The sequence below is a fragment of the Crocodylus siamensis genome, chromosome 4 (genome assembly GCF_052110815.1).
Source record: "Crocodylus siamensis isolate JL-2025a chromosome 4, ASM5211081v1, whole genome shotgun sequence".
NCBI lineage: Eukaryota > Metazoa > Chordata > Crocodylia > Crocodylidae > Crocodylus > Crocodylus siamensis.
The window spans coordinates 145,828,058-145,845,850 of NC_143398.1; the positions used below are offsets into that span (position 1 = coordinate 145,828,058).

Below are 17,793 nucleotides of genomic sequence, written 5' to 3' on the forward strand. Positions count from 1 at the left end.
TTAAAGAAAAAATAAATATGTTCAAGCTTTAAGGTGACCAGGCAAAGTGCCTATAAGTTTTTACCCACTGTATTCTTAGTACTTCATTTTCCTAAGATACAATTTGTTTAAAAGTTGCAATGGTATTAAATATTCACTTGTACAGTAAAATAAGTTTTGACATACATAAAACCACAATATACATAAAAGCTAAATACCTACTTCATGAACAGCTTAATTTTATTCTGTTCCACTTAACAGCATAACTTTACATATTGCTTTTCTACATATTACTTGTGGTATGAAATTTTAAATAAAGTGTCTTGTGGATTTTTGGTATTGTAAACATCTTGTACTGGTTAATATTAAGTGACAACTTAATCTGATATTCTTCAAAACAAAATGCAGATACTCCATAGCCATCATGGTAAGTTCTTCATGCCGTCATTTGTTATAGAATTGAGATGAAACCCAGGCAAGACCCCATTTCAGGTTAGTTAACATGAACTTGAGTGCTTTTGTCCATTGCTCCTCTGAATTAAACTGGGTTTTAATAGAGTAAGAGCCACCGCTGCCCCCTGTATCTTCTATCTTGCCTTTTTCCACATCCATTCTGTATTGCAGAAACAAAACATTAGCACATTTACATTGCAAGTAACAGTATCATCTCTGAAACCACTAATCGATTCTGCTTGTAAACTGAGTGTGCCTTCCACTGCCCCTGAAACGATTACTTTCCAATGATTACTTTGGAGGTCAAACTTGACTAAAATACATTTTTTCAGTCACTGTAAACAGCTATGAATTGCACATAACTGCTAAACATTTTCTATCATTCCTTATTTGAAGACATGTAAGCACTGCTGTTTAAAAAAACAACCACACTCAGGTCCTTCCAATTAGATCAGAAGAGAAGACAGGCGTAGGGGTTTTATCCTCCACATCTTAAGCAGTATTTATTGCAACTGGCTACCAGGAAGCCAGGAATCAAAAAAGTAAAGGGTTCTGCGGATCAGGATGGACATGTTCTGGCAGTAGCGCACGAATTAGCAAAGTGGAATAAAGAGCAGCACTAACCTGTAGGGCAAACAAAAATGAGTTTCGCCTTTTTCCACCTCTTCTTTAAATTGCTGCACACAGTCCAAGAAAGCCACCATTGCATGATCAAATTTATTGTCCCAAAAGAATCTTAAACCTCCAGAGCAATACAAGGGCAACTCCTGAAAAACACAGAAGATGAATCCAAACATCAGAAAATCCATTTTAGATGTTCTGTAATTTGCAGTGAGATGTCACTGGGAATCCTCTGTTTTCAAGAAATCAGTGGACTCTCCTTGAACATTCCAGCACTCATGCTACTCATTTCAGTAATCTACCATTAATCAACTGGACAGGACTGGAGCCTACTAGCTCAATTCATCTGGCTACAGGAATTTATATTTTTATGGGAAAGACCTCCTCTGCTTTCCCCCAACCTGCCTAGAGAGTTGAAGAATAAGGCATTTACTGCAGCAACTTTATTAAACTTGCAGCAAGTATTCTGCCCCATCCAACTGGTGTGAACTGGGGAAGTCTGTATTTAAACCATATTACCATTGCATGAACTAAGGCTTTTTACCTTTGATTTGTCTGTGAGGGACTCTAAATAGGAATGGTTCCCATATGGAACAAGACGGTATCTGAAAGTAACAGTTCAAAAAGAAAATGAATGTAAGTGTTCTTAACCACAGCAGCTTTACAAATCGCCAAGTTGCATCAGGGACAGCTCTTACCTTTGAAACTTCAGGCCCATCTTGTTGGCAAGAGCATGCAGTAGTAACACCGTTTGCCCCCAAGCTGCATTGATCTCATTCCATTCTACAGGAACGCTGGGGAGGCGGCCAAGTCTGAAGTTATTAATTGTGCCAAACTGTCCACTGTGCCTGTGGCAGAAGTCATAAATAAGATCACTGAAGCAAGGTTCATTCATGGTACACAGCACAAAAGGGTCTCAATCCTAATTGCTAGTTAGTGTACATTAACAACTGGAGACTGCAACTCAAGAGCTCAGAATACATCCCAAACATTACAGAAAGAACTGCAAACAGGTTCTATGCTAGCCATGCTGAATAAGGGACAAGCTCAGAGTTGCCCTCCAGCATAGCCATTTGCTTAGGAATATAGCTTTGGAGCCAGTGTGGTATCCAGTTTGACAGCTTATTTGACCCAGCCCTATGTGCCCTCCTATTTGTAGTTCTGTATGCAGGCTGGATAAAGTACAGGTTTCCCTCGCTTTATGCTGTACATGTGTTCCTGGAAAACAGTGCACAACTCAAATTTGCATAAAGGGAACCCACCTTACAATGTAACAAATAGAGATACCTTCCAAGGCCTCAACTGTACTAACCCCCAGACCCATGTCTACTACTTTTACAAGACAATTTTGGTATTCACCGACAGCAGACAGTACACACAAGCACAGGGAACTATCATAATGGGGACGGCAATTACAGAAACATGGTGTTGCAGACAAGTGAGGAGCACAGATCCATAAATGATATTTTGATGCTTGCTGCTCCCACAACGCACCACACAAAGCAGCTGATTATGGGCTTCCACCACACCAACTGCTTAAGAGTGAATTTACCTCGCATACAACGAATTTTTGGTATAAAAAGGCTCACAGCATAAGAACAAATTTACACATACAGAAACTGCATAAAGCGAGGGAAACCTGTACAGGCTCTTCCTGGTTACCCTTTCAGCAGTGAGAAAAATCTGATCAGCTGCTTGCAACGATATGGTATAATGCAACCTGTGCTCACACCTATATTGCTATATAAACTACTGTCCAAACGGATGCTGAAATGCAGATTTCTGGAAGCTGATGCCATTTACTCCAGTGTCTAAACATTACCAGATATGAAATGTTGCATTGAACACATTAGTTTTCTTCAGTTTATCCAACTGCATCTGGGCATAACGCATCTGGTTATCAACACTTTTCAGTTCATCATCCAACTCCAGTTGCTGCCTCTTGAATTCACAGTATTCCTTCTGATATCTTCAAAAAGCAAAAAGAAGAAAGCTACCAAGAGTAGATGGCAAGAGCACTAACTCCATTGTGAACCATTCCCTGGAAATGAGAGGAGAACCCTAACTTCACAGCTTGTGCAATTTTTGGTCTAATTAGAAGTACCAGGCTATCCGAGTTTGTAGCAGATGAAGTCACTTGTACCCAGACAATATTGATAATTTATTAAGGAGACATTATTTATGTATTTACCCACAATCCTAGCTGATGCACCCAGTCATCTATATGATCATCACCACTACCCTGCAATGGAGTTTTAGGTAAGACTTACTGTGCCTCCTCCTGATCCAGCCTCTCTGCTTCTGCCCTGACCCTCTCAAAGTCTTCTGCTACAATCTTGCGGTTCTTTTCCACATCTTCCAGCTCCTGGATCAACTGCTCCTCCTCCAGAGCGAGTTCCTTCAGCTCCATTTGCAGTTTTTCCTTATCTTCTTCATTCATTTGTTCCAAGATCTCTAGACATCGCCTACAGAAGACACTGACTGGTTATTAAAGCATACATAGTGCAGTTATCAGAACATGACATGTTATGGCTTCTGATATGCTTAGCTGCAGCTGACCAGCAGCACAACCAACACTTTGTTGTTGGACATCTTTATCATTTAAGAATTACTAGCAGACAAGTGAGTAAATCAGTATTCTTTCACTGCTCTTCAAAATTACGACCAACATCAAGTCACTCACTTGTAGTTCTGGCACTCATTCTCTGTGATGTTAAGCTGTGTGTCTAACTGGTCTAGAAGGGTATCTGTGCATTCCTCACACAGAGGGTGATCCACATCTGTCTGTCCTGACATAATGTCAAAAAGGTCACCAGTAACCTAGAGAAAAAGCTCATCTTAGTAGAGCAAATCTAAAGGCAACTTCAGGTTCTGCTTCTCAGACAAGGGACTTGTGCCCCTCAAGACAACTCCCACATGCCCTTTCTGAGTACCAACATTCAATCAACTGGTTTAACTTTAATTTTTTCCCACTAGGATTTGAAGACTAGAAGGTGAAGAAAGCTTTATACTGCCAACGTTTAAAGCACTCAGCACAATTTGCAGTGTGTTCAGAATACACATAGCACATGAAGGCTTGCCTTCAGTCTCCTGCTGAGGTTCTCCATGGTTCCACCATCAGAAGCTTCTCCAATCAGAGTGAAACTATTGGCACTTTCTGTAGACATCATTCTTAAAGGAAAAAGAATCATTGTAAATATCTGAAGGAAAAAAATAATGATTTCCTGATGTCAAGTCCCACAGGTTCCTAAGGGAAACATCTCTACTAATTTAAATCTCACACATTGTTCAAGAATTAAAAGGGAATTAACTGATCAATAACCTTTGGGACAATGTATTAATCTTATATGGAGTTCAGTGGGAGAGTCTGCATGGCCTTTATGGGAACCTTCAAGCAGTAGTTTTGTGCCGAGCCTTAGATCAGGGCTATTCAACTTCTGAGAGGTCACACATTACCAGTTAGACAACCCTGCCTTAGATGGGGGGGGAGGGGGGCAGGCGGCAAGTAGGGCTGTGCAAAGCTTCAGGTGTTGATTCGATTCGGAGGAAATCTGGCCCAATTCAGTGGCCAAATGTCCAAATCCAAATCAAATCGGAACACCAATAAAAAGGTCTGAATTGATCTGAAGCTCTCCGAATCGATTCAGAAAAGATTCAGAGAGCTTCAGAGATTTGGGCAGTCCCCACTTGCTGTTGCAGGGAACTGGACCTGGATTCCATGCCAGTAAGTATAGAGTGAGGGGCTGGGCGGGGACCATGGGGGGACACATGCCAGGCCCTATCCCCTGTCTGATCCCCCAGCCCCCCACCCCGACCACTCTTCCAGCTATGTCAATGGCTGCCCCGTCCAGCCCCAGCCCCTGGTTCTTTAAAAAAAAACCCCAAAACCCTGCATTCACTGGCTGCTGCCAGGCATGGGGGCAATCCAAACTGCCCCATGTTGCATGGGGGGCTCTGTCAAGAGCCCCTATTCCCCACCCTCTCTCCTAGTGCTGTCAATAGCTGTCCTGCCCAGCCCCAGCTCTTTTAAAAAAAAAAAAGAGCCCCACACTCGCTGGTGGCTGCAGCGGCCGTCAGGGCTTCTGGGGGCTCATGGCAGAGCCCTCCATGCAGCAGGGGGCAGCAGGGATTGCCCCCCCACCTGGCAGCACTCGGTGAGTACAGGGTTTTTTTTTTAAATAGCCGGGATGCTGGGGCCAGGTGGGGCAGCCACTAACCGGGCTGGGACAGCAGCCGGGGGATTGGGCCCATTTGATTTGGAGATTTGGCTAAATCGATTTGGGACAGTGATTTGAATTACAGATCCCTGTCCCCTGAATCAGCCAAATCTGAAAAAAATACTAGCCATTTTGCACAGGCCTAGTGACAAGCCTTTTTTGGAGGCGTGCCACAAGTTAAGATCCATCATCATCCCCTCCTCAAATGCTGCTCTCCCATGATCTGCCATTCTTCCCCCCACCTGTTCACTGATCTGCCACATGCAAAACACAGTGTCTGCTCATGCCACTTGAGTACACAAGCCATGGGTTGGCCACCCCTGCCTTAGGTGATAATTACCATCCCAAGAACAGTGAATGGGATAGCTGGATTTAGTGCTACTGCATAAAAGGAGAATGAACATAACAAGGCCCTAAACTAAGTAGCAATAAAAGCCTGTGAGGTCCCCATTTGATCTACTAGTACATGGGGTTGTCAACCAGGGGTATGCATATCCCCAGGGGTACTTGGGAAAACCCTAAGGGATACATGTGGGTGGGTGAGGATGGACCACCGCCACCCATCCACCACCCTGTGCTACCACTTCCCAGAAGCAGGGCGAGGGACAAGGGCAGCAGTGTACTCCCACTCCCTCCCCGCCCGCTCTGCATCCAACCGCTGGGGGTACACTTATTAGAAGTTGAAAACCCCTGTATTAGTACATTAGAAATTCAAGGATCTTTCTGCATAAGCTCAAGTGTGGTTCACACAGCACCAAATTTAATGTGCAATTTCTACTATCAGTCAGCTTGTAACAGGTACAGGGATCCCCTCCCATCCAGGCTTTTCAGGCTCTATCCATAATCATTTGAGAATAAACATGATTGTAAGAGCAGCTACAATGCCTTCCATCACAGCTGTTCTTAGAGATGGATTTCCAAAGGAGCACAAAACCCTGACAAATGTATTGCAAACACACCGGCCAAGAAGAATAAAACCTGGGTGATACCTTGCTGGAGGAATGAATCTCCTAGATACCCCATCCTGGCGGTTTTCTGTGAAGGCTTCCTAGAAATTGAAGTAACATATTATTAGCCAATCAACTGGCCCTTACTACAAAACAGTTGAGTCAGTTTCCACTTCATTCATCTCCCTAAAGAGGGATAATGATCCCGACAGGAAGAACTTGTTTACAACTCAGGTTAATCTGCAGCCTTCAAAAACAGTTAAGCTGTTGCTTCAGGACTGAACTTATGAGAAAGACATGAACTACATTTGGCTCAACCCAGACAGATCCTTTACCTCTGCCAAGGTAGCATCTTCCTCATGAGTGTCTCCTGGTTTTGCAGGCACTGTAGTAAGTAATGGAGCTGAAGAAGAAATAACAGTTACTAAAGAACAGGGAAAAAAAATCTCACAGGTTACAAATCAGGTGATTCTGAGACTGTTTTCTACGTTAACCGTACTGAAGTGGGCCCAATTAATGAGATTATTACAGGCATTTTCTGCAACCATCTCCTTTCAGCATCCCAGGCGTCTCCACTAGTTACTCTATCTTGCTTCCTTAAATCCACTCCCAAGGGTCCAGCTGCCACAGTCTTTGAAACAACCCGCTGCGCTCGCAGGGTGTGCTCAGTAGCAGCGGGTCCTGGCTATTTCATGGAGTTTCTGACAAGACCTTCACTGGCCAACTCTCACAAGACAGCCAGGCTTCAGGCCTAGAGACTTCTCTTCCATCACCTTCTGACCACAGAAGCCTGCGAGTCCTTGCCTGTCACATCGCAGGCAGTGAAGCCCATACACCGCAAGAGGATCCTGCCCCCAAAGGGATTCCAACCTGCCCCCCATACAAGAGCTCTGGCTACACAAACGCTAGCCTGGCTGCTGCCCCTGTCCCTCACTGCCCAGCCATGAGCCCTTCCCGAACCTCCAGGCCCCTCACCTGTCAGCTCCTGGATTGTGACCCTGTCCAAGATCTTGAAGGAGGTGTCCAGCTTGAGGGGCTGGCTGCAGCGCTGGCACACGAAGCTCACCTGCATGGTGCACGCCGTCAGCTTGGAGCCTTCCATGCCTGTGGGGGGGGTGAGAGGTAGTGTGAGCGGCCGCAGGCCCGGCCCTCTCCCGAATCGGGCTGCGCCGGCCCCCGCTGTGCCCTCCCCGACGCGAGCCCACGGTCCAGCTCCGCCCCGCCCCAGGGACCCGGCCCGGCCCCGCGACACAACCTTCCGTGAGAGGGAGCGCCGGCCTGGGCCTGGGCCTGGCCTGGCCCCGCCCCCGCACACCACAACATCCCCGCTTCCGCTTCCGGCGCCAGGTCCCGCCCTTACGGAAGCTGCGTCATCGCCCCACCGCGCGCAGGGAGGAGCCAAGCTGCAGCCACAGACCTGCCGGGCGCTCAGCTTGTAGTGTCGCGAGCGGCGCGCGCCTCTGCTGCCTGACGTCACGGCGGCGCGATCGGAAGTGCCGCCACGGCCGGCCGGCGGGCGGCCATTGCTTGCGCAGGCGCGGGGCTGCGCTCCCCGCTGCGGGCCCCCGGCTCAGCGCGCGGCGCGTGCGCGCCGGAAGGGTGCGGCACGTGGGGCCGCCGGCGCGCGGGGGTTGGCCGGGGCATTGTGAGATCATTTCCGGTGGCGGCGAAGCCGGTGGCTCGGGCGGACGCAAGTGAGACCTAGAGCGAGCCCCGGAGGCGCCGCCCGCGACCCCGCCCGGCCATGGCCTCGCTGCTCAAGGTGGACCCGGAAGTGAAGCTGAAGGTAGCGGCACGGCTCGGCCCGGTCCCCCCGCGGCCCCACGTGCGACAGCCCCGCCCTCCCCCGCGCCTCGTGCGGCCCCGGCCCGCTGCCCTCGGCCCCGGCGTGTGGCGCGGGGCTCCCCGCCTCCAGCGCGGTGTCCTCGGCTCGGCTGCCGCTCGCCCGCCTCTGCTGCGGCGCTGAGTTGGGGGCCCCGGCCTGGACACGGTGCTGTGTGGGGCTGGCTCTCGCGCCGTTTTTAAGGCCTGGGTTGGTGGTCGGCAGCGTCGTCTTGCCGCAGGCCTGGGCCCGCCCGGCGCCCGCGTTCCATCCTGGTTGTTGCCTGTGTGGCAGCAAAAAAGACAACGTCGCCTGTGGCACTGAGCAGGCTGGGAGGAAAGGGGCAGGATTGACGGGGCCTTCCTGGGAGGATCAGAGCAAAACATCTTGGTACTTGATAGCACTGATAGCACTGACTGCCAAGGCAACGGCCCTGTTTGTGCTATCAGTTACGCTGCTCGAGTCGTGAGGTGGCCACAGAGTAAGAAACAGCTCTCATAAGGCTGAGTAAAAGGGATGTGGGTGAGCGCAGGTGACCTGCTTGGCTGCAGCCACTACCTGTCTAGAGGGGGCAGCATAGTTAGTGTTCTGTGGCTGCTGCCAGTGGGTGGGTCATTCTCCCTCCATGGCTTTGCTGTGGGTCAAAATGAGGTAGGCATCGACTCTGTTGGGTAACAGCTGTACAGAGTCCAGGATGCAGCAGGATAGTCTTCAGTGGGTGGAAATAAGTTGTCAGGGTCCTGACAGCTTGGCCAGTGCCTTCCTCTGTTACTTACAGTCCAGATCAGCACTGTAGATGCCACTGCTATTATTACATTTCTCGGTTAACAGTATCAAAGTGTTGTAGCTGTGTTGGTCCAAGTGTTATGCAAGAGGCAGGGTTTTCTGTAGGTGACGTTTTTTTTACTGCATGGTTGGAATAAGGGTGGACAAGACCCTGAATGCCAGGCATTCTGTATCAGGTCCTCATGAAGCTTGATCTATGGAGGTCCCTTCCAGTCCTGCTTCTTTGTGATTCATTCCAACCCATGCGGTGGCCAAAAAAAAAGATATCAACCACAAAAAAAACCCTGTGCTGCAGTTAGTAGTAGGAATGATTCTCAGGCTTTGCAGTCTCTCTCACCTTTTTCACTTTAGCAGTAGTTCCACTGTCACTTTCCTTGTTCTCTGTTGCTACTGAAGGAGTTGGCATTCTGCTCCTTGCACAGGGCTTGCTGGGTTTCTGACAAGTGGGGTTTCTAGCCAGCCTTGGTTTGGAGCAGCAAGTTCCTCTCAGAATATTTAGAATCTGGAGCCATGTTAGTAGTTGGCTCTAGCTGCACAGTAGAAAGCTCTGCCCTGTTTCTCATTAAAGCTTTCTGTGGGGAAGGCAGTGAAGAGGCTTCTTTCTGCACACCTGATCTTCCATGACATGACATCATAATGGCTGCTGTTCGGGGCGGGGGGAGGCTTGGGCCCTCAGCCCCTGAGGAAGGGGCTGTGCACGGTGGGGCAAAATTCTTTGTCAAAATCCAACAAGTTTACAGCAGCTTGGAGATTGGGGGAGCTTCAGGTAAATTTTGCAAATGGTGTTTCCACTGGCTGTCCTTGACACAAGCTGAAAGAACCCCATTGCTGTTTTTTATGGTTGGTTTGGTTTTTAATGCTGTCCATGTACTTTCTCTCTTGCACTGTCTTCAGAATTGTGAACCTGAATATTTAGGTGAGGAGTTTCCCCCTGCAGTTTTGTTTTAGGCTATCTGCAAACTTAAGCAATTATCACAGGGTTGGTTATTCTTGGTTTCAGTTTTCAATTTTTTTCCTAATACTTTCATGGGCTAGAAAGTTACATGATTAGGAGCTCTGATCCATGAGCAGTTCTACAGCAGAAGATGAATTCTGTCACTTTGGAGTGTGTGCTGCTTAGCTCACCTGGGTTATTTGATCATGAAAAACTTAAGAGAACTGTGTGATGATGAGGGAACCATTATTTTGAGCTTTTGTTTTCTCTTTTCTAGGTTGACTCTTTCAGGGAGCGGATCACAAGTGAGGTAAGTGTTCCTTCTTCGTTGCCCTGGAGCAGGGGCGGGGAATTATATCAGGTGGAGGGCCGCTTACTGAGTTTTGGCAAACCAGCAAGGCCCACATGACTGGCAGCCAGGGGCAGATATATATTCATTTGCTACATTTTGTAGGGGCCCCGTGGGCCAGAAAGAACAGCCTGGCGGGCCGCATCCGGCCCACAGGCTACATTTTGCCCACCCTTGCCCTAGAGTGTAACGTGAGGCTGTAGGAAGTGCTTTGCTTATTGTGTGTCTTTCTGTTTGATTCTATTATGATCTCCGTAGACTCCCTGCTGACAGCAAGTGTCAGCCACTCGCTGAGCAAAAGGGACATGCCACTGTATTGTTACTGTGGGTCTTGGAGAGCTGCCAAAACTGGTTGGTTTTCCACTGAAGGCCTACCTGTGAGAGTGATTCATTCCCTCTGGGGTATTTGTTAGCTTTGGACAAAGCTGCACACTCTATCTTTGTTACGAGAATCTTAGCCTCTCACATGTCCTTGAGTGCTGACTAGGAACCTTAGGCACTCTTCTTGTATATAAGTCTGTGGCTTTTTCTCATTCAGGCTGAAGACTTGGTGGCAAACTTTTTCCCAAAGAAGTTGTTAGAACTTGACGGGTTCCTTAAGGTAAGCTGTGTGCTGTCACAGCACTTCCCAGTGGGTGCTGGCCAGGCAGGACCATGGCTCTTGGTGCTGGCTTCCATCAAAGGAGGTAACACGTGATAAAAGCTGAAGAGCAGTAGTGCAGATACCTTTTAGCCCTAGACAGAACGCACACATTTTCAGTTATTTTTCTGTAAGATGTTGGTTTTTGGTCATTCATGTAGCATGTGGACTATTTCTGTACCCTCCTTTTATGTTCCTTCTGTTTTCTTCTTCTTTTTTTTTTTTTGTGATGTTGCCTTTGGGCTCAGGACTGTACAAAGACATGATTATGGCACTCTGTTTTTAAACCTGTAGCAGTATACTGTCCCACAATAGTTTTTTGTAATTGCTTGTCTTATGAAAGAAATATGAGAGCTAGGACCTTCTGTCTACTCTGGCTGTTCAACGTGACAAGCTGTTTGATTTGCAATATTATTCTTTTTTAATATAATTTTATTTTCCAGGACCCTATCTTGAACATTCATGATCTTACCCAAATCCACTCAGACATGAACCTCCCAGTGCCTGACCCGATCCTTCTCACAAACAGCCATGATGGACTGGATGGGGTAAGATTACTTTGTTGACTGTGATACATGCATCTGCTAATTAAAACTGCATGTTTTGCTGTGGGCTCAGTTAGGCTGTTCCTGTTAAAGATGGGCTGCAGCTCTGATGCCCTTTGAGAATGGGTCTGTGAAGCCCAGAAATTCCTGTGGGAGGCAGTACTCTTTTCTCCGTAATCCTTCCCCATCTTGAGAGAAGAGTCTGTACTCAAGTTAGGATAATAAAAGAGGTTTTGTAGTGATTTTCTGTTTGTTCTCTATGATGTCATTCTAGGTAATGGCTGTTTTGTGAGTAAAACATTTTGTTGTGTGTGCATTTTAGCCAAATATGAAAAAAAGGAAGCTGGAAGACTGTGAAGAGACCCTCCAAGGTAAGAGTCCCTTTGTCTCTGTGCTACTGCCTGTCACTGAGCTTGCTCTTCATACCTGGGATATGAAATGGCATAAGACCCACCAACCCTATCCTGTTAGCCACAGCCGCCACTGCTGTACACAGGCCTCTTGCACTGCCTCTTCAAAAACTGAACACTGGGCAGAGATTGAGTCATGAAGGAACCCCCTCTGGGTTCTGATGAAAATAATTGGTTTTCCTTTGTGAGCATTGCTGTCAAATATTCCTACCAGTGGAGGCAGAAAGAGCTATGCCTGGCTCTAGCTTCCATGGTGCCCTCATATCTTCATGAAAAGGAAGGTGCCAACCTCATGCTCAGTTGAGATGAGACAAAAGCAGCTTCTACCTGTGGTGGAAGGAGGCTGCTGTGCACCGTGTTTCGATTTATTCACAGTTTTGGCCTCAGTTCCATTTTTTCTTTGCTCCTTCCCATGTAGTTGTTTCCAGTACTGCACTAAATATTCCCTTCTCCCATACTGTCCATCTCAGCTGCAATATGCCTGGGCCTGGGTGTCTATGTGAGGTGCTGCAACTAAACACCTCTTCCTTCTCTGCCACTAGGTACCAAAGTGTTTGTGATGCCCAATGGGATGCTGAAGAGCAACCAGCAGCTGGTGGACATCATTGAGAAAGTGAAACCAGAGATCAGGCTGTTGATTGAGAAGTGTAATACGGTGCGTATAAGGCTGAGGACCCCAAACACTCAACTGGACGGAGACTGGCCTGCCATGGCTGGTAGAATTGTCATTTTGGTGTCTTCTTCCCATGGAGTCATGGCTCCCCCAGCTTACAAGGATTGAGTCCCGCCACCTCTTGTTGGGAATTTTAAGGCTCTGCCCAAAAGGACAGAAATGTTCCCCAAAGTTTACTGTGCAGCATGATATCAGTTCCTATGGAAGGGAGCCATCACTGCAGCCATGGGAAGAAGCTGTTTCCTGGAAGGGCTTGTTCCTGTTGCCCTTCCTTTCACTGAGTACAGTGCTTGTCCTCAGTGCTGCATGCTGAGCTGGTTTGATAAAATCAAAGAACTGATGTTGCATTAGATGTGTGTTGCAATTAGAAGCTTTGGCTCAGGTGTGCCATGATTCCCAGAATATTTGAAGGAGCAGTCAGTGCACCAGGATCCATTGAAAAACACCATGCAAGTGTTTTGATGGATCCTGGATCAGGCCTTGGATGAGCTGCCTGGGGAACAGCTTAGTGGGGCCTCTGAACAAACTTCTGGGAAGACAGGTTCTTCTGTTGGACTTTGGCTTACAGTGTCATGTTTTTTCTCCTTTTAGGTCAAAATGTGGGTGCAGCTTCTTATCCCTAGGATAGAAGATGGAAACAACTTTGGTGTTTCTATTCAGGTATGGCAGCCTGTGGCTTGTAGAGGGGGCTAAAACTCAAGGTCATCTCTGGTTCTTTTGGAGCCTTTAAGATCCATTTGGTTTTGCCTCTAGGTATCTGTGGAGCTGGTTTTGAGGTTTAACCCCAACATCTTCCCTAGCATCTGAGGGGGCAGGTTGGGAGTAGATTGAATGGTCTGCACTGTAGCATCCAAAGCCATTGCTCTGCTGGGGAGCCAGAAAGCCAGCCATAGAGCTCCAAGTCAGGAAAACCAAGCTATACTTATGACTGTGGGACCAAATGGGATATCCTGGGTTATTGAGCCTATATACATAGCAGGGTCCATGTTAGTCCCTTTCCCAAGCTTATTTAGCTCTGTGCTGAAAGCAGCTAGTATCCCAGCCAGAAGGCTTCACTGGAGTCTCGCTACTCTGATAGCTAGAAAACTCTTTTTTAAATTCCATCCTGAACATATGCAGGACCAGTTCATAGCTATTTGTTCTTGTGCCCACATTGTTTTCTAGTTTAAATAGTTCTCTTCTCTCTGCCATATTTATACAGTGGTTGGATCCCTCCTGAGCCCTTGGGTTGCTAGATTAAGCTAGCCAGTTCTCTATTTGAACAAGACTGCGTGCTGCAGGGACTTGGTTTTGCCCAGATTCCGAGATAGTCAGAATTAGGATGGTTAGCAGTGAGCTAGTTTTATTGCTTTATTTCTAATCCTGAGCAGTGCAGGTTTCTCTGACAGTTCCTTGGCTGAGCAAGGAGTTTTGTGGCTGGGAATCCTGGTCAGGTTCTGTCTGGCTTCTCTGGCACCTGCACCCTTTGATCTTGAGCCCCATGTTCTGTCTCCATTCTGGACCTGAGAGAGTACTTTCAGGGCCTCAGGCACTTGCCCTGAGGGTGATGTCAGAGGCTCTTGCTTCTGTTCTGGAAAAAGCAGTGTCCTTACCTTCCTTACAGGAGGAGACTGTAGCTGAGCTTCGTACTGTGGAGAGTGAGGCAGCTTCCTACCTGGACCAGATTTCTAGGTAGGTGGTAGGGATGCTGTTCTCAGGGCCTTCCTGCAGAGGTTGAGTGTTTTTAAGGTGAAGCCTTTTGTCTTCTGGGGTGGGACCAGGCTTGAGGACACTGCTGTTCATCTGGCTATTACATCTGCTTTTTTTCCTTCCAGATACTATATCACACGAGCAAAATTGGTTTCGAAAATAGCAAAATACCCGCATGTGGTAAGTGGAGTTTGGTTGAGATAACATGTTGGGGAGGCTGGCATTCTTCTGTTTCTGTGGCTATTTTATGTGGGCTCTTTCATCACTGGCTCCATTGAATGGCAGCTGCTCAGGGTCTGCAGCAGGAGTGGGCAATTATTTTGGGTCGAGGGTTGCTTACCCAGTTTTGACAAGTTGTCAAGGGCCTCATTGGTAGCCCCGCCCCTTGATGGATGCCTTGCCCCTGGTTGCCATCTTGTGACCGGAAGTCCCATCCCCTGCCCTTTGCCACCAGAAGTCTCTCCCATTTCCCCTGGAAGTACTCCTTTCAGCAAGAGGTTTTGTCATCTCGGAACCAGAAAAATACCAAATTGTATTCTAAAAAGCAGACATCTACAACAGTATCAATTTGGTTTCAAAAAGTATTTCTGTCCTGATTTACATGCATTCATGCAGTGTACATAGAGGTGATTGCACAGTAAAAAAAAAAGCCTAACTCTTATATTTTGTGGTGGGTGGGTATAGGTTTGTGGGGAGGCTCTGGATGTGTGGGTGTGTGTGTAGATATGTGGGGGGTAGGTTGGGTATGGGGCTTGTGGGAGGAAGGGGGAAGGGTGTGAGGGGATGTGGGGGGTCTGCGTGTATGGCAGTGCAAGGGGGGTGTGGGTGCATATGTATGGTGGGGTGTGCATGTGGGACTCAGCCTTTGAACTCTGTCTCTCTCCCTGCATCCACACACACGCACATCCCCTTACTGGTGTGGTCCCATGTCCCTGGCTGGGCGATGCAGCTGGCAGCCAGGTGGTGCTGGCAGGGGTGGGCTTTTTAGCCCTGCTGAGGCTCCCCCTGGGTTCTAGTGCTGCTGTCAGTTTGACAGGCTGTCCAGGCAGATTAATATTAATTTTCTAAATTTTTAGGGGCCCCATGAATCAGAATGGCCTGTGTGGCCTGCAGGCTGTATTATTCCTGCCCCTGGTCTATGGGGTGGGGAGCCTGCAGGAACTGGGAGGATCAGGCTTCTGTCAGGGTTGAACTGGAAAGTGAATGGAAGGGAATTATAAGAGAAAACAGCCTCCCGCTTACCATCAGTACAGCAGAGGGTCACTCAGGCTTAAGTCACTGACAATCATCTCTTCCCTTCTCCATAGGAGGATTATCGCCGCACAGTGACAGAGATTGATGAGAAGGAATACATTAGTCTGCGCCTGATCATATCAGAGCTGAGGAATCAATATGTGAGTGAGAGCTATAGCCCCAGCTTGTTCCCCAGTGGGGGAGCCCTTGGGATCCTTTCCCAGTGCAGAGTTCTGGCTGGCCCTGGCCCTCTTTCCTGTGCCTTGGCCAGCAGGCACAGCAGCCATTACTCTAGAGTCTCTGTTTCCAGCTGATGAGTGTTCATGGAAAAATCCCAATATCCAGAGTGCAAAAGTCAGGGGGTTGACGGTTCCTTGTGCTCTTTGGTGGGATTTTTTTGTTCCAGGCTTTCCAGGTGGATCAGGGTGTTCCTCAGCTCTGCATTAACAAACCTGTTCTCACTAGTAGTATTTGCTGTGGCTGCCACAAGGCCACACCCCAGGGGCAGGAATGCGGAGGAGCCCAAGGGCTCTTAGCTCTCCAGTGAGCTGTAGTGTGGTCTTGACTGGTGCTTGTGAAGGGAAGCTTGTTAAGTGATGCTGATGCTCCTTTATCAGGCTGCATGTCGACAGCTTCTCTCTTTCTTTGCAGGTCACTTTGCATGACATGATTCTTAAAAACATCGAGAAGATCAAGAGGCCTCGGAGCAGCAATGCCGAGACCCTCTACTAAGTGTCAACATTTGAACTTGAGAACTGTTCAGTCCACTAAAGACCGTCATTGCCTTGGTTTGTTACGTGACTATCGAGATGGGAAACTGGCTGGAAATAGTATCGCACTCTTAGTTAAATTCTAACGAAACTCACCTAGTTCTGTGCTTGGTTTGTTCAGGTCTCAGGAACTCTCCCTCCTTGTAGTAATTGGTATTGAGAGCGCCACTGCTGTGGGACATGCAGGCTACTGCAGGCTGAAAGCAGCAGCCAGGCAGGAATGCTATCATGCCTTTCTTCCTACCTAGGTAGGAAATGACGTAGAGACCAGGCACTGGTCTACTGAAGATTCCCTATTCACCCGTGAGCTAAAAAGTTTTGTTGGGGTCTCTGGGCATGGGGCAGATGCAGTTTCCTCTGCATTAAGCTGAGACCAGGCAATGATGCCCTGGCTGGGAGAAGTCATTCTAGTAGCCATTCTATACTTCCTAGCTGCAAGGACAGGAGGATGCGTCCCTTGGAGAAGGTGACTCTCCCAGCCCAGATAGAAGCTATGCTCAATGTGCCATTAAAGAGGGCTAGCTCTCTTCTGGCTTGTTCTACAATCGAGCTTACCCAGGTTTCCTTTTCCTTTGTGTAGTACAGCTAGATCCAGCACACAGGGCTGTGTGAAGCCAAAGTCACTAGAGCTTGCATCTGCCAGCCCACACTGCTGGGGTGGCAGATGCAGAGTACAGGTGTCTTTGGCTCTTGCATGTAATTTTCCTGTTGCCTCCACAAAAACTGTGGGGTTAAAATTAATGTTAATATCACACGTGACTTCCTGCATCCTGTCTCCTTTAATGTGAGGTATTTTTTCCCTGGATGAGCTAGGAGTGAAATATACAAGCAAGTTGTTATCTGCTGTCCCCAGCTGCATGCTGTGGGGTATCTGAATGGAGCAGGCAGTTCTGATGGCTGATTCTTAGAGTTGAGAATGGCCATAACTGCAAACAGACCCTTAGCTAAACTTATGCGCTTGTCTCCTGGCTGTTCCTTTCCCTGTGAAAAGCCATTCAGTTCGTTCTCATGCTTCCTTCTTCACAACTGCTAGAGCATTTCATGGCCCATTGCAAGCCCCTTTGGAAATGATTGGTTTGGTTGTCAGTTGGTATGTGTGGCAAATGGATCCCCAACACTGTAGGCTTCTAAATCTTCCTATTTATAGTATTTCTCTTTTGCTCCCCCAGCAGAATATTGAGCCAGCTGTTTCTGGAACTCTTTGTTTTCCTGGGTCTTGCTGTTACACCCATTTATTCTTCTTGTGCAGTAGCCTTAATAGTTGTGTTCATGTCATTGTAACAACGTGACAGATGGAATGAATCTTCTTCCCCTTCCTTATGTCCTGGTTTGATTTCTTTCTCTGTACGTGAGAGCCACGCTGTGTCTTGCTGGCTTCCTGAGATTTGCCTGGAGTGTGGAAGGCCCCTGACCTTTCAGATTTAGACTTTTGTTTGTAGCAAGTCAAATCTTAGTCTTCCCGTTAATAAATATTCAGTAACAAACCAACTGCGTTTTAGCCGCTGCCTAGAAGCAGCACCTTCCCCTGTGTTTTTGTATTGATTCCTTTTAATTTGTTCACCTTTCCTTGCCAGATGAACACATGTAATAATTTTACCATGTCAACAAATTAAAATACAGGTACTTTGACTCCTTTTTGTTAGACCCTGTGTGTGCCACAGAGTTGTCAGACATGGTGTGCCTTGCTTCAGTCCTGCCTTTGTTGTGTCTGCTCATTCCATCCGT

General features: G+C 47.6%; 2 protein-coding genes across 3 annotated transcripts; one reads left to right on the top strand and one right to left on the bottom strand.

Moving 5' to 3' along the window:
- Positions 1-201: 201 nt before the first annotated feature.
- On the bottom strand, positions 202-7,872 carry BECN1 (beclin 1). 2 transcript variants are annotated; one of them, XM_090044049.1, is made up of 12 exons: positions 7,635-7,872; positions 7,193-7,321; positions 6,553-6,620; positions 6,260-6,318; positions 4,134-4,224; positions 3,737-3,873; positions 3,324-3,518; positions 2,876-3,022; positions 1,752-1,901; positions 1,598-1,658; positions 1,057-1,199; positions 202-592 (listed from the first exon to the last, which is right to left on the bottom strand). In XM_090044049.1, the coding sequence occupies exons 1-12, from the start codon at positions 7,870-7,872 to the stop codon at positions 424-426; spliced, it is 1,587 nt and encodes a 528-aa protein (XP_089900175.1). In that variant the 3' UTR covers positions 202-423. The 2 variants fall into 2 exon arrangements, with proteins under 2 accessions (XP_089900175.1, XP_089900176.1); XM_090044050.1 differs by lacking the exon at positions 7,635-7,872 and adding an exon at positions 7,473-7,556.
- On the top strand, positions 7,866-17,697 carry PSME3 (proteasome activator subunit 3). Its single transcript, XM_090044052.1, has 11 exons — positions 7,866-8,003; positions 10,037-10,069; positions 10,647-10,709; positions 11,192-11,296; positions 11,616-11,664; positions 12,246-12,358; positions 12,968-13,036; positions 13,980-14,047; positions 14,191-14,245; positions 15,373-15,459; positions 15,950-17,697. The coding sequence occupies exons 1-11, from the start codon at positions 7,962-7,964 to the stop codon at positions 16,028-16,030; spliced, it is 765 nt and encodes a 254-aa protein (XP_089900178.1). The 5' UTR covers positions 7,866-7,961; the 3' UTR covers positions 16,031-17,697.
- The last annotated feature ends 96 nt before the right edge of the window (positions 17,698-17,793 follow it).

Bases quoted from the DNA above. Each gene is read 5' to 3' on its own strand.
- BECN1 (XM_090044049.1), bottom strand. From the start codon at position 7,872: ATGATCTCACAATGCCCCGGCCAACCCCCGCGCGCCGGCGGCCCCACG. The intron at 6,621-7,192 runs GTGAGGGGCCTG...TTTCTTCTTCAG, and splicing joins CACAATCCAGGAGCTGACAG to CTCCATTACTTACTACAGTG. The intron at 1,200-1,597 runs GTAAAAAGCCTT...TGTGTTTTTCAG, and splicing joins CCCTCACAGACAAATCAAAG to GAGTTGCCCTTGTATTGCTC.
- PSME3 (XM_090044052.1), top strand. From the start codon at position 7,962: ATGGCCTCGCTGCTCAAGGTGGACCCGGAAGTGAAGCTGAAG. The intron at 10,710-11,191 runs GTAAGCTGTGTG...TTTATTTTCCAG, and splicing joins AACTTGACGGGTTCCTTAAG to GACCCTATCTTGAACATTCA. The intron at 14,048-14,190 runs GTAGGTGGTAGG...TTTTCCTTCCAG, and splicing joins TACCTGGACCAGATTTCTAG to ATACTATATCACACGAGCAA.